The following is a 14,965-nucleotide window of genomic DNA, read 5'->3' as shown; positions in this document are numbered from 1 at the left end:
GTTCAGTCCTTTGATCACAGAGACCCGCAATAATTCATAATCTTTGCATTTAATGTAATGGACTCCAAAGGTACTTAAATTTAATTCAATTGCGTATCGCAGGAAATGAGTATTAGATGGTGTAGGTTGTAACCTGGGCCCTGTCTTCATTAGTATCAACCATGCTAGCTACAACTGTGATTAATGGCATGTCTATACCTATGGCTAAATTGACACTGCTGCAATCGATGCAGCGGTGTCGATTTAGCTGGTCTAGTGAAGACCTGCTAAGTTGATGGCAGAGTACTCTCCATTGACTTGTGTACTCCAGCTCCCTGAGAAGCATCTCCCATCGACACAGCACCGTTTAGACACCTCTGTAAGTGGACCTAAGTTGTGTTGACTTCCATTACATAACGTAACTGAAGTAGCATAACGTAGGTCAACTTACAGCTTTAGTGCAGACAAGCCCTAACTAATTATTGCTACCATTGTTATTGCACAGTTCCCCAACCATTGTGCACTGGTTTATTTTTTGTTTGAGAAGCAGGCCAGATCCTGTTACTCAGTGGAATCCCTGTACTCCCACAGAGATCTAGTGACTTCAGTGGAGCTCCACGTGTGTGTACAAGGATACGACCGCACTGATTCAGTTGTGAATTTCATCTTATGTACTGCTGTAGATGTTTATATTGCTTTACAAAATAGAAAAACTGATTTTTTTTAATAATTTACAATCCAAGGCCCTAATCCACACAGATAGACCCTGCACCAGTCCAGACCCATTGTATGGGCACATGCATCAGCCTATGGAAATTTTCTTGCAGGGTAGGAGCCTGTGTTATTTTATTTCTTTGGAATTATATAGTAATAAAAAAGGGGGCGGGGGGAATGTTGAATGGAAACAAATTACAGCTAAGAAATAAAATTAAATAGTATCTTATCCCAATCAGCCTGCAGCAAAACACAAAACTCCCCTTTCCTATGCAGTTATAACCATAATCAAATCCCACCCTCTGCCACAGCCCACAGAAATTGATGCATCTTGCAGCATGCCTGAAGGCCAACAGATCCAGGGTCATTTTGGACAGGGGTGGGAACTGGGAGCTTGTTCCTAAGCTGTTGTATATGGAAAAGGCTCGACCATCAGCCCCCCTCTCTTTTAAATCAAGGGATATCCAGTTGTAGGACTGTCTGCAGGTTTTTAGTAAGTGATACAGTGTTCATGTCTTTTCCCAGGGAAAAGGCTGGGTAATCTTTAGTCAAATAGCACTGTGAATTTAGAATTATTTCTGTTAAAGAAATGAGGCAAGTTGGGATAGATATCACATAAAGCTCCATTGGTGCCTCCTAGTTTTAGCATCCTGAGCAGGTAAGCCTGTGTTCTCACCTCAGCTGTAAATTCAGGATACATACATCTATTTGCATTGAAATGAGAGAAGGATTTCAAGGTGAGACTAGTACACAATAGGTGAAATCCTGACCCCCTGCAAGTCAGTGTCAATGTTTCCATTGACTCAGTGATTTTTCACCCCATGTCCTTGCTTGCAGGTCCCAAGACTATGCTTCTTCTGCCATTTTGAGGAGCAGTTATTGAGTGAAGATGCTGTGAAAGCCTTCCCTGGGGGTGGGCAGTTGTGGCCATTGACCTGAACCTCTGTTCACAGTACCAGGAGAACTTGTTCCCTGCTGGCTTCTAGAGGTCTGGTCAGCCCTAATTTTAAAGCCCAATCCAATCCTGACTAGACCACAGCCAGTCCAAATCTGGGCTCATCAAGTTGTTTTTATACCTGACCCAACCCGAACCTTGTAGTTGGGTGGTCCCGTCGGGTCTTGGCTGGATTGCAAGCCTCTACTTCACTCTCTGCCCTCACTCCAGCCCACGGCTCCCCACAGCAATTGTGCCAAACTCTAGGTCTGGGAGCCCTGCACCCCCTGTCCTGTCTGTAGTCCTACACTCTGCTGTACCCTGCAGGAGGCTCCATCAATGCCACTGCTGGGCACAGACATTTCAGACTCCACCAGGGCTCCTTCTTGCAGGACTGGGATGGCCTGTCCTAGATGTGCCCCTCCAGGGAGATTGGCCACCAGGCAGCGGCTCTAGGAAGCCCAGCACCTCTCCCCACAGGGCTTTCTGTGGGCAGGCAGTGGGGAGGTATCAAGCCCACATGCCCAGCCAGCTGGGTCTGCATCATGCTGTGCCTGCCATGCTGCAGTATGTGTGTGTGGGTGTTCCACTCTTACCCCCTGCAGGGCAGGGCAGTGGGGGTTACCTGCCTGCTCCAAGCTTTCTCTGTATCCTGGCGCTGCTGCACTTCCTTTTCAGGAAGACAAAGGCCCATTCTCAGCACAGCCAGCCCGCTGTCCCACTGCTGACTCCTCCAGCCCGCTGCCACCACCTCCACTGGGCTCTGAGGACAGAGAGCCAGATCCTTTCCTTGCTCCCTCCATCCTAGTACAAACCTAGCCCCCTGGTGGTCCAAATTCACCCTGACCTGAGCTCAAGAGTGTCAAGTTCTTTTTATACCCAATCCAACCTGAAGCAGACACTTGCAAGCCTCTACTGGCTTCCTCTCCCAATCCTGCAAAAACTTAGGGCTTGTCTATGCAGAGAAATTGACCAGAATAGCTATATATATATATATATATATATATATATATATAGGAATATCTATATAGGTCAGGGGTAGGCAACCTATGGCACGCGTGCCAAAGGCAGCCCACAAGCTGATTTTCAGTGGCACTCACACTGCCCGGATCCTGGCCACTGGTCCAGGGGGCTCTGCATTTTAATTTAATTTTAAATGAAGCTTCTTAAACATTTAAAAAACTTTATTTACTTTACATACAACAATAGTTTAGTTATATATTATAGACTTATAGAAAGAGACCTTCTAAAAACATTAAAATGTATTACTGGCACGCAAAACCTTAAATTAGAGTGAATAAATGAAGACTCAGCACGCCACTTCTGAAAGGTTGCTGGCCCCTGATATAGCTAATAGTTTATTCTGCAATAGCTCCCCATGTGGACACTCTATTCCAGAAGAAAAGTGATTTTAATTGCAGAGTAATTACTTCACTTCAGAAGCACACTGATTATTATGCAATTAAAATAACTTTTTTTCTAAATAGAGTGTCCACATGGGGAGCTATTCCAGAATAACTATTCAGTTCAATAGAAGTACTCACATGCTTAAAGATAAACACGTGCATAAATCTTTGAAGAATTGGAGCCTTAGATTGTACAGGCATTTGGGGCAAGAAACTTGTCTTTAAACAGGATTGCAAAGCAGTAATTTGACACTGTATAATCCCCCCCAAAATAATAAAAGAACATTAAGATTACAAAGTCAAGTGCTCAAAAGTTAGGAAATGCTGAAATAATGATTGCTTGTGCAACTTTAACTCACCATTTTATGTGTGCATTATGATACAGCTTTTAATTACATGATCACAAACTATCTTATCTACCGTCCAACCACAGCAGACTCTGAAAGCAGTGCCTCTTACCTCTCTTGGCTCTATCCAGTCACTTACACGGAGTTCCATCTTGGCTGGGGTCACTCGGGCTTCTAGTTCAGCCCCTTCGGAGGTGACGTGACAGGAAAGTAAGGAACACAGGTTTAGCAAAGGAATTTCTTAACCACAGTCACTTTAATCTTAAAAGACACAGAGAGTTATAGATCTCTGCTAAATAACAAAAGTTCTGAGACAAACCCTCCGCTGGTTTGGTCTTACTCTTACCCCTTCTATGAGTCTGAGGTTACTCAGTGTTTCAGGCTGGCCAGAGACCCCCCTCCTGTCTTTTCTATCCTGCACATCCCGCTTCCTGGGGTTGACCCCACCTCTGAGAAATGCCACCCCCCCAAATACAGTCTCTCATGTCATGTGCCCAGCTGGAGAAAGTGCAAATCTACAAGCCATGTACAAAAAACATTGTTCATTGGGGCTGGGCAATTGAGAGACAGTTCATGGCCCTAGGTAGCTCTATGTTGGCTTCTCAGTTATAGTTCTTCAACAAGGCATCAAACACCTTTCCTGTGCAGAGTGGCTGTCAGGAATTCATAATAATAGACTTGCCTTGGGCAAGATCAAGCCTGTTTAGCACATAGCAAAGAATGACGCTTATAATACAAAATGGAAGTTACGTGACAAAATGGAGTATACAGTTTGGTGCAGACATATCCCACTCTGTTGAATTGTTTAAAGCAGTGTTTTTCAAATGCGGCCACCATGACTGCATGCGGCCAAAAGGGGCTTTTCTTGTGGCCAAAGACTCCTGGGTGGTGGTGAGGGGAGGGGCAAAGCAGCGACCACTTCCCTGGGGCTGCCAGCAGTGGTTGGGTCCTGGCCACCTCTGGAGACAGAAAAGCTGGAGGAGCGGACAGCCAGTGTGTGTTCCCCACCTTCCCAGGGGTGGTGGGGTTGGGCTTCAGCCCTGGGGTGGTGGGTGAAAGGTTCCACCCATGGGGCTTTGGGCTCCATCCCTGAGCCCCATCCCCTGTACAAAGGGCTTTGGGTTCCATTCCCGGGCTGTGTGGTGATGGGTTCTGTCCCCGAGCTCACCCTCCCCAATCATCCCTGGCCCATGCTGCCTCCCCCAGTGCCCCATCACCTTGCTGCCTCTGTAACCACTTCCCCATCCAGGGCTTAATTTGTCCCTGGGCTTGCTGGGACTGAGTGAGTCTGCTGTGAAAAGTGATATTTATATGTTTGTTAATATCACATTCCACAGCAGACTTACTAGCAAGCAAGTTTTAAAAAAAGAAAAGCAACCCCCCACCCAAAAAAGCAAAAGAAACAATAAGAAAAAAGACAAGAATGTGAGAATGTGCAAAGCACCTTATTTGTGTTTCTGTTCTGTTTAGATCCAGTAAGGAGATAACTGCACGTTATTTTTATTCTTGAGTGTGCAAAAAACCCTACATAAATAAATTACAATGATTTGGACATGAATATGTGCATATTTATTTGATTTTCCTAAAGTTAATTAAGTATTTTAGGGGAAATGGTCAGAGCGGCCACCAGCAAGAGTTGGTGGCCACACTCTGAGGCCACCAACACTTTTTTTGGTGAGAACCCAAGGATTTGGGGCCTGGAAAACTCAGTATGCTATCAGCAGTTTAGCAATGCGTACTTTCATTTGGCAGTGAGAAAGCTAAGTCTTCACATGTTTGTCATGCTAGTCCATCTGTTATATCAAAGAACTGTGGGAGCTTATCCCAGAACAGATCTGCCTGATTTACATCTTTCTCTTACCATATTGACCATTTCTGTTTCAAGTATTATTTTAACATATATCCAATTATCTTTGATATATGATAATTTTTTAATGTGGCATGTTTTAAAAAGAGAATAAACTTGCCTTCATGTAAACAACTTAACACTTGGCAAATGTGCACAGTGCTTAACAAATTTATACCCCAATCCCACAAACAGCTAAGCATGTGCTTAACTTTATCCACCATGGGCTTGTACCGAGCATAGCTCAGGTACAGTGGAGAGGCGTGGTTCTCAGGGAGCTGCTCATAGTTCCCTGGTTCTGGTGCCTGGCTCAAGTGCAAGCTGGGGCCAGCCTTATCTTATTCCACTGACATGAGGTTCCTTAGGCCTAGTCTACACTAGAAATTTGTACTGCTTTAACTATCCCAGTATAGTTACAGTGGCATGATCCCACTAGTGTGGACACAGTTATATCTGTGTAAAGGTGCTCTTCACCAATATAACTGCATCCATACTAGTGCATGTATCAGTGTAGTATATCGATGAAAATAATCACAGTAGATCAGGCTTAAACAACCTTTTGCCAGTGGAGAGTTGATCATACTGGAGCCCCACTTCAGCATCCCTGCCATGTCACTCGCAGGACTCTGACACACCCCTTCTTGCTGTTATTCCAAATGCGGGAAGGGTTCCCGTGTTCCACTGCTCCACCATCTTTAAGATGGTGGAGATTCTCCTTACATGGGGGATACTCTCTGGTGACAGTCTCAGTTTCCTTTAAGCGGCGTGAAATTAGCTTGGTGGATCAGGGAATCTGCCCCTTTTAGTAGTCCCCTAGTGGGACTACTCAGTGCATGAAATTGAGCATGTGTATAAGTCTTCGGAGAGTTAGGGCCATAGTTTTCACAGTTAAAATCACACATGAAATGAAATAGTATTAAAGTCTGCAGCATTGCACAGCCACATCCTTTATGTTTGTTATACATTTAACAACATGGGGTGAAATCTTGGCTCTATTGAGGACAATAGGAATTTTGTGTTTGACTTCAGCGAAGCCAAGATTTCAGCTGTAAATCCCACCCTTAAATTTGCTAGCTCAGACTCCAGTGCCTGTGCAGAGCCCCATTGACTCCTACGGGATGTAATGGCAGAATGGAGTCATGTCCGGTAACCTACTAAATGATGCATTTATTAAGGAAAACAAGAATAAAATATACATACATGTAATGTAGCAGAGTTAACAGCTTAGGAATCTCACCTCTTTCATTTCTTGACTTTTGGTGACTTTAGCACTTTTTTGGATTTTTATGTATTTTCTTTTTTAGAAGATAGAGAGTCCCACATGATATACTACTTGAAGTTTTATGGATGTGTAATCCTTTAACAGTGCTATTAATACTTGTTCACTTCAAAGAATACAGCCTTAAAAGTGAAACTGTTCCTCTACCTGTGCAAAGGGCTTTGGGGGGGAAGGGATAGCTCAGTGGTTTGAGTATTGGCCTGCTAAACCCAGGGTTGTGAGTTCAATCCTTGAGGGGGCCATTTAGGGATCTGGGGCAAAAATTGGGGATTGGTCCTGTTTTGAGCAGGGGGTTGTACTAGATGACCTCCTGAGGTCCCTTCCAACCCTGATGTTCTGTACCTCTCAAAAGTTAACCAGGGATTACCATGGGGATTCACTTTCCATTTGTTAAAAAAGTTAGAGATGGCTTAGGAACAACTTCTCAACTAAGAGAGAAGGTCCAAGAGGTGCTGTGGACCTGCTCTCTAATTGCCTATTTCAAATTTTCCAGTCTTTGGCCCAATACATTTTGGGACATAACCTAGAGTCTATTCCAGATCTGTTCCAGAATCCTTTGCACAGTTTTGAGTTATCCAAAAATATACCTTTCCCTTTCCCCAAAATAGTATAGCACTACATTTTTCATTTAAATTCATTGTGTTGTATAGCCAAGGTATGTATTTATGTTATGTTGATAGTTTGAAAACTATCAAAGTGTATATTTTTATTGCAGATATTATGAATTGTGCATTCCCCAGTATTATATATTCAATAAGCCTAACTACTGCAGCTGTTAATAATTTGGAAGGTTAGCTGACTACAAAAGCACCAAAAACATAATTTCTGTTGTAAGTGAAGGCTTTGGGTCTGTAGAAATTTTTGCAAAGCCACAGGTAACAGCCTGATCTATTTTATCAAACACTGCAGTCGAACTCATTAATAAATCTTGTTTTGGACCTAGAATAGCCTCTCTAACCTGTCCACAAAAACTTGTGCAGAAGAAAACCTTGACAGCACAACCAAGCACCATGGTAAGGCTGGACTTGGTTTCTAATGCTCTCTGTTTCAGAACTTTTTGCTTTGGTTATTTTGTTTCTGATTGTGCATAAATCTACCTAAATTTTTTTCTAATTTATTTATTTGTTTATTTATGTTTAGGGCTGATTACTGGAAATCCCAGCCAAAGAAATTTTGTGGTTACTGCAAGTGCTGGATAGCAGACAACAAGCCTGTATGTTGGTCTAGTTAGTGTGATATTACGGATTCTGAAGTACTAGAATTTGAATTGTATATATAATATATTAAATGTTATATTTGAATATTTTTTTCAGTATTGCTTACTGACATGTAAACTAATGTTTACCTAGTGTTTATTTGTTTGTTTTAAATATGCCTTTGTAAGCCATGTTAGCTATAAAACTAGGGGGAAAAAGACTTGCAAATTAAGACCTGGATCCTGCATTAAAAATCTCTTGTACTTCCATGGACCTCAATGCAAGACTGGAGCCCTAGGACTTGATTCTGCATTCCTCATCCATGTGTAAAAGGTCTGAAGAATCAAGTTCCATTTTCTCAGGCTCCATAATTTGAATTTTGCTCCACCTTGAAGCAAGGTTGGCCATTTCCTGGGAAACACTAGCCTGGACAGGACACTGGTAAATACCGGAAAAATAAAATAATTATTAGAAAATACTAATGAAAATTACTGAAAAATATTTCGCAATATGATAATAGCTTTGCAGTATATATAATATGTATATAATACTGAAAACTGAAATATGAGTTGACATGTATAATTTCCTTGAGAAAATACTGAACCAATATGTATACAGACATTCCAAAGTTCAGAATTATATTACAGATATTAGTATTGCGCCTACTGCAGTTCTACTTTTTATTTTTACAACCCTAAATTAAGCTCCAAATCTACTTCCTTATTTAATTTGATAATTTGAATATGTAACTAAAGTGAAGTGTGATGTGGTATGCATTAATGAAACAGTTTTTAAAACAGAAAATGTCTTGAATTGGAACTAACTAGTTTTTTCTGGTGCAGTAAAACTATGATTTTACCTAGTAAAAACCACCCAGGTAAATACCATGCCCATCATTGTCTTGAAGCTAAGCCTCTGTGCAGATCTTCTAATGTCAACAGCAGGGGTTCTCAAACTGGGGGTTGGGACCCCTCAGGGGGGTCGCCAGGTTATTACATGGGAGTCGCGAGCTGCCAGCCTCCACCCCAAACCCCGCTTTCCCTCCAGCATTTATAATGGTGTTAAATATATAAACAAAAGTGTTTTTAATTTATGGGGCGGGGGGGTGTCGCACACAGAGGTTTGCTATGTGAAAGGGGTCACCAGTACAACAGTTTGAGAAACACTGGTCTACAGGACCTGCTGTGGACCTTAGAATGTCAATAGGATCCACAAGCGCACAGTAGCGTTGCCTCCCTCCTGCAGGCCTTCTAAAGTTGGTGTTCTAAGCACTTAAGACCAAATTGTCACTTTGAGGACGCACCATTTGCCATGTTGGTACGCCAGGCCTCCAGAAGTACTTTTGAGCCTTGTTTGTTGGCAAGTGCACTAGCACCTGGATTAGGAGGTGATTCCTACAACTCCAAGAGCTCCTAAACTCCCCACCACTTTCCCACCACACCTCCCTCAGTGCTCCTGCAGGACTCCTAAGCTCTTCAGGCTTCTGTTTTCCCTACTCTATCTGGCAGCCTTTTTGGTTTAAAGGCTCTCCAATTGTCTTCCTAAATTATCCACATCCTACTCCCAGTCTGCTTGATCTCCTAGGTTACATACCTGGATTTCTGCTCCCAGTCTCAGATTTGCTTAACTGCAGAGTTTTTAAAGTCTGGAAGAGCTCAGTAGATCTTAATATGATCTTCATGAGGCCCATAAGTTCCTACTGATCCAGTAAGGTCTATGATAAGTCCTATAGACTTGGAAGGTAAAGGGGAGTGGAAATCGAGATATGAATCCTGGGGGCATAGAAGGAAGCTCGAGAACCATGGACCATGCAAAACCCCCCATCTACACAGGGCTGCCTGCTCTTTAATTTGTTTAATACATTTTTTTTAAATTAAAACCGCATACAAACCATCTGATGTCATTGAGATCCAGTCAATATAAAACTTCACCATGCCATTTTTCAGAATATAACTGCATTTCCATTCTTTCTACTGCTGGGTTTCTTTTATGTTAAACTTTACTTTGTATTTCCTAAGTTTCTAATGGTTGGATTTTTCCATAACAATTTTTACCTATGTTATTGTTAAGTACATTCAGTTTTAAGTCCAGCTAAGTTTTTCTTCTTGTCTGGGTATATATTTGTAGTTTACCAAAGGAAATAAATTTCCTGCAAATTATTTTTTCACTGTATTTTAATTTACTTTTTTCCTCTTTAAGAGCATTGAATTTCATGAAAGGGGAAAGAACCATAAGGAAAATGTGGCAAAGAAAATTAGTGAGGTAAATTGAATTTTTCCTTTTTTCTCTAAACATTTAACTTTTTCCCTTTTATTTATGACTTTCGTCTATTTCTTCTCCCCTCCCTCCCCTTTTTTCTAAAAAAAATTGTAGATTAAAAAGAAAAGTATGGAAAAGGCAAAAGAAGAAGAAAAAATGTCAAAGGAATTTGCAGCAATGGAGGAAGCTGCACTGAAAGCATATCAAGAGGATCTGAAAAGGCTTGGAGTTAAGTCAGGTAGTTCCTATAGCTGCCAGAAAAGGCTTAAAGGCAGCAGTAAAGTGAATATTGAACAGGACTTTCTTTTTGTATTAGTTTTGTAGAAACTCCAGGATTGTGTTTACATTGGCAAAAATGGGACATATAATTTACCACAGTGTTAGCAATAGTGGAAGCTGTTAAGTTGTGTAAGCAGGGTTTTTACCATCATGTCTTCTAACTCTCAGGACAGTTCAGGTGGGAGTTGAGGTTAAACATCATGGTAGAAAAAGTGCCTAAGCATTATCTACTGTACAGTTTCTATTATTACATTTACTGGTGGAGCTGCACCAGTCATTAATTATGGGTCCCAATTTTCCCAATGGAGACAAGTGCATAGCTAATAGTTGAGCTTTCACCTATCACTTAACTGAGTCCTTTTTTCTTCTTTTAATCTCCTCCCATTTTAAAGCTGAGCAGGTGCTTTTGGTCTGTTAGCATGAGGGTAAACTACCATTTTTTGTAATTTAGTCCTGTTAGTTTGAACCCTCCATGGAGACTGTCTCCTCCGGTTTCTAGCTTCTGTTGACTCCATGCTCAATAGCCCTGAGGTAATCCTTGAATTTAGATTTTTCAGCTTGTTGTTTCTCCTGGTGATTCTTAGACTGATTCGTAATAGTATAGCCTTACACTGAAAAGCTTTTGGTATTTAGTATATCATGAAAGAAGAAACTACTTTGGACTAAGTTGATATTTGCTGTTGCCTATATGAGGAATGCCCAATAAGTAAATTCTGATTATAACACTGAAAAAATGGGTGTTATTTTCTTTAAGATTCTATAGGTCCCAGTTCAACACAAAGTAAACAGGAGGAAAAGAAAGAAAAGAAGGAAAAGAAAAAAAAGAGAAAAGACACCTCAGAAGCACCATCAGATGAAACAAAGGAATGGGTGCAGGGACTTTCCCCTGAGGGTTACATGTATTACTACAATACTGTAACCGGAGGTAAATAATAGCAAGGAACAAATATTGATCTAATTATTCCCTCTAACCAAAGCAGGGCGCCGTACACTTTGCTAGCCTTCCGTTATCTGTGTTATTAGATTAATTCTTAGTGTGTGGACAATTATATAGAGTCCACGTATTATTATAAATTCATGACTTTTATAATTATGTGAGAGTGCCCAGAGCTTAAGATGGGCCCTGTTGATATTTTATTAATCAATAAATAACAGGAGAACTCATGGACATTCCTAAAAGTTCTTGACACCCTACAAAGTTTATATTTAAATGCACAAAAGGGCAATCCCATTTCCACCCCCAACCCAAAAAAGGGCAATCAGAATCCACTTTATCAGGACTCAGGTATAAAATGAGTAATTATTTGAGTACCAATAGTATCTCAAGGATAATGAGATTAGACTACGATTACTGGGTTTCTTGTTTACCTGCACAGGATTAAACTGATCACCTTATTTGGGGTCAGGAACACACTGTGTTGATAGGGCCTTAATGAATGTGTTTGCTGTGGAGCACTGAAGGGTCCTATATTATGATTAGATGGGTATATTACACACGGTTTCTTGCAGGCACTGACATTGGTGTAATTCTCAGTCCTTCCTAATTTCGAAACCGTAAAAATCTTGTGTTTCTCAGTCTCTCCTGGCTGATTGTCCTATAAGAAGATATTTAAAATGTACTGTAATTATATATCAGCTATAATGCAATAGAAATTTACAAGGCATAGTAGGCCAGATTATCATATTCTTACTCCACATTTAGTCTCAGTTACTTCAGTGGGACTACTCTTGGGTTACTGTTCAGAGGAGTAAGGGGATCACAATCTGACCCCCTGTGATTTCTTTTTAGATGAGTAATACATATATTACTCATGCATGCGTATGCATACACATCTGCAATATGTTCTAGTCGACTATTTGTCATAATGATTGATAGTAAACATTGAAATGGTTTTATAAATAATAAATGAAATATGTTTCTGTTTAAAGAATCACAGTGGGAGAAACCTGAAGGATTTCAAGACAACTCTCGAAACTCACGAACGGTAATCAAATGTTATTTGTACTACTTCTTTGTTCTTATGGCTTTCTTTACAAAACTTTTTGCTGCCTACTTGGCTTATCTCTCATGTATTATTCACAATATTGAATTCAAACAACCTATATATTGTGGATCTTAGAAAAATATATTGTAGCTTGAATAGAGCTGTGAAACCTACGGTTAAGGTTAAAACTCAACTTTCATTACCAATTCCTGTTTTCAGTTGCAGATAACTTTTTAAAAATTATTCTTTTGGAGTCAAACTTTTGATGCTTTGTTTCAGCCAAAAAAGCTGAATCTTTCTGGAAAAAATCAAGCAAATCCTGTTCCGCCTTTTGAAAATTAATCAACACAGGAAAAAAAATATGTGTTCATATTTTAAAATAATTCATAAGATTCCTTTGCTTGGAAATGGCTAATGTTTTAAACTTTTTACATGTGGCTAGTTCTCCTTTAGGAAACATTATTTGGAGGATATACATGCAGTGTGTGTGTGTGTATGTATATGTATATGTGTGTATATGTACATATATATATACACACATGCACCTAAAAACTATGTTAAAAGAATGTTAATGTTGCAAAGTCAAGTACTCAAAAGTTAAGAAATGCCAGAATTAAGTTTGCCTGAGCAATTCCAGCCCTAAGCAATTTAAAATTTTGCTTGTTTCTTTTATGCACATTAAATAACTTCTATTCGTTTTTTGAAACATTAATTGCAGTAAATGCTATGCAGCTATGTCGTGCAGTATTTGTGGAACTCCATAGTGCTGCATATTTGTGTTTCTTGCAGCTATACAGTTGCAAAGTTGTGTTTTTAATTCAGCTCCCTGATTTTAGGGTTAAGGTTTTAGCATATCTAATGTAGTGTTGCAGTTTATGGAGTTGTGCAAAACGCTGCAGAGTTGTTATTTTCTTGTTTAAACTACACTGAGGAAATTAAATGGAAAAACTAATAATAAATAATATGTGTTAAGATTGCAAACATAAGCAAAAGAAGTAGGAAATACTAAAAGCAATGGTGCCTTCCCCATGGTGTATGTATGCTGGATTACTACACCTCTACCCTGATATAATGCGGTCCTTGGGAGCCAAAAAATCTTAGCGCATTATAGGTGAAACTGTATTATATTGAACTTGCTTTGGCCTCGAGCATTTCCATTATTAATAGTCACTTCCCGGCCCCTGACTGACCCCTCAGAACTCCCAACCCATCCAAACCCCGCACTCCTTGTCCCCTGACTACCCCCTCCAGAGACCCCCCCGCCCCAACCACCCCTCCCAAGACCCCACCCCCGTTCTAAGCCCCCCTGCTCTTTGTCCCCTATCCGCCCCCTCCAGAGGCCCCCCAGTCCCTAATCACCCCCAGGACTCCACCCCCTACCCAACCCCCCTGCTCCCTATCCCCTGACTGCCCTGACCCCTTTCCACACCACCGCCCCCTGACAGGCCCCCGGGACTCCCACACCCTATCTAATGCCCCCGTCTCCTGACTGCCCTGCTCCCAGAACCTCCGAACCATCCAACCCGCCCTGTCCCCTGACCGCCCCCCGAGACCCTCTGCCCCTTATTCAACCCCTCGGCCCTGGCCCGGCGCCCTTAACACGCCACTCAGAGCAGCGTGTCGGAGCCAGACACGCTGACGCACTGATCTGCCGGAGCGCGTAGCCCCGCCCCCCAGAGCTCTGCTTAACCATGTTATATCCAAATTCATGTTATATCGGGTCGCTTTATATCAGGGTAGAGGTGTAATTAGGTTCAGAGATTCTCCTTGCTTTACAGGCAGCAGAAAGTTAACTTCCTGAAGAAAGAAGAGCTCTGTGTAGCTCGAAAGCTTGTCTCTCTTTCACCAACAGAAGTTGGTCCAATAAAAGATATTACCTCACCTACTTTGTCTCTCTGTATGTCCATCAGCATTTATATAACTCTTACCACTGTAGTAGCTAAACTTCAGAAAGTTAACTTTCTGCTTAGACCTCACATAAACATACCGGGTGGAGTAATAAACCAGTGCTGTATACTGAAGTTTAGCTACTACAGTGGTAAGCGTAATATAAATGCTGATAGACGTACAGAGAGAATATCTTGACAGTTGGCCTTAAGGGGTTCTTGGGTCATAACATGCTTAAAGTTAAGCATCCGCTTAAGTGCTCTGCTGGATCATGGGTAGAATGCATTGCATAGCTTTAATAGATCTGTGCTGTAATAGAAGGGGCCAAGTTATGCCACAGGCTGTTTTTTGTTGTCTGCTTTCTAGTTATGCAAAGCAATTTTTCTTTTGTTTCCTCTTATTTAAACTAATGTACTGTAAAACCACAAGAATAAAACCTTGAGGAAGCGTGTTCACTAGGGGCTGTTTTTCTTCTCTGAATCAACTGATTTCATTTCACCAGCATATAAACGAAGATTTCTATATAGCAGGGATCGGCAGGGTTCCTGGCTGCTTCCCGCAGCTCCCAGTGGCCGGGAATGGCCGACTGCGGCCATTAGGAGCTGCGGGGAGCCGTGCCTGCGGACGGTCAACGTAAACAAAATGTCTTGCGGCCCACCAGTGGATTACCCTGATGGGCTGCGTGCCGATGGTTGCCGACCCCTGCTATATAGTTTGTGCAAAAATGTTACGAAGAGAATCTTAATTTTTTATTTTCTTGACTTTTAAAAAAAATGCAGTCTAGCATTGCATGAAGTCAAGACTATTGCATATGTGATTAATTATAATCCCATATACATTAATGTAAAAATAAC

At 41.3% G+C, this 14,965-nt stretch overlaps 1 protein-coding gene across 3 annotated transcripts in view; it reads left to right on the top strand.

Moving 5' to 3' along the window:
- The window catches only part of WBP4 (WW domain binding protein 4), a 45,492-nt gene that overhangs the window by 1,782 nt on the left and 28,745 nt on the right, over nucleotides 1–14,965 (top strand). For all 3 annotated transcript variants that reach the window (XM_073345990.1, XM_073346010.1, XM_073345982.1), the window contains exons 2-6: nucleotides 7,646–7,718; nucleotides 9,901–9,963; nucleotides 10,075–10,198; nucleotides 10,994–11,164; nucleotides 12,169–12,224. In XM_073345990.1, coding sequence (XP_073202091.1) covers nucleotides 7,646–7,718; nucleotides 9,901–9,963; nucleotides 10,075–10,198; nucleotides 10,994–11,164; nucleotides 12,169–12,224 — 487 coding nt within the window. The remainder of the gene's footprint in view (nucleotides 1–7,645; nucleotides 7,719–9,900; nucleotides 9,964–10,074; nucleotides 10,199–10,993; nucleotides 11,165–12,168; nucleotides 12,225–14,965) is intronic.

Source organism: Lepidochelys kempii, chromosome 1 (genome assembly GCF_965140285.1).
Source record: "Lepidochelys kempii isolate rLepKem1 chromosome 1, rLepKem1.hap1, whole genome shotgun sequence".
Taxonomy (NCBI): domain Eukaryota; kingdom Metazoa; phylum Chordata; order Testudines; family Cheloniidae; genus Lepidochelys; species Lepidochelys kempii.
The sequence above is the reverse complement of the archived record's forward strand: the minus strand, read 5'-3'. Positions and strand labels throughout refer to the sequence as shown.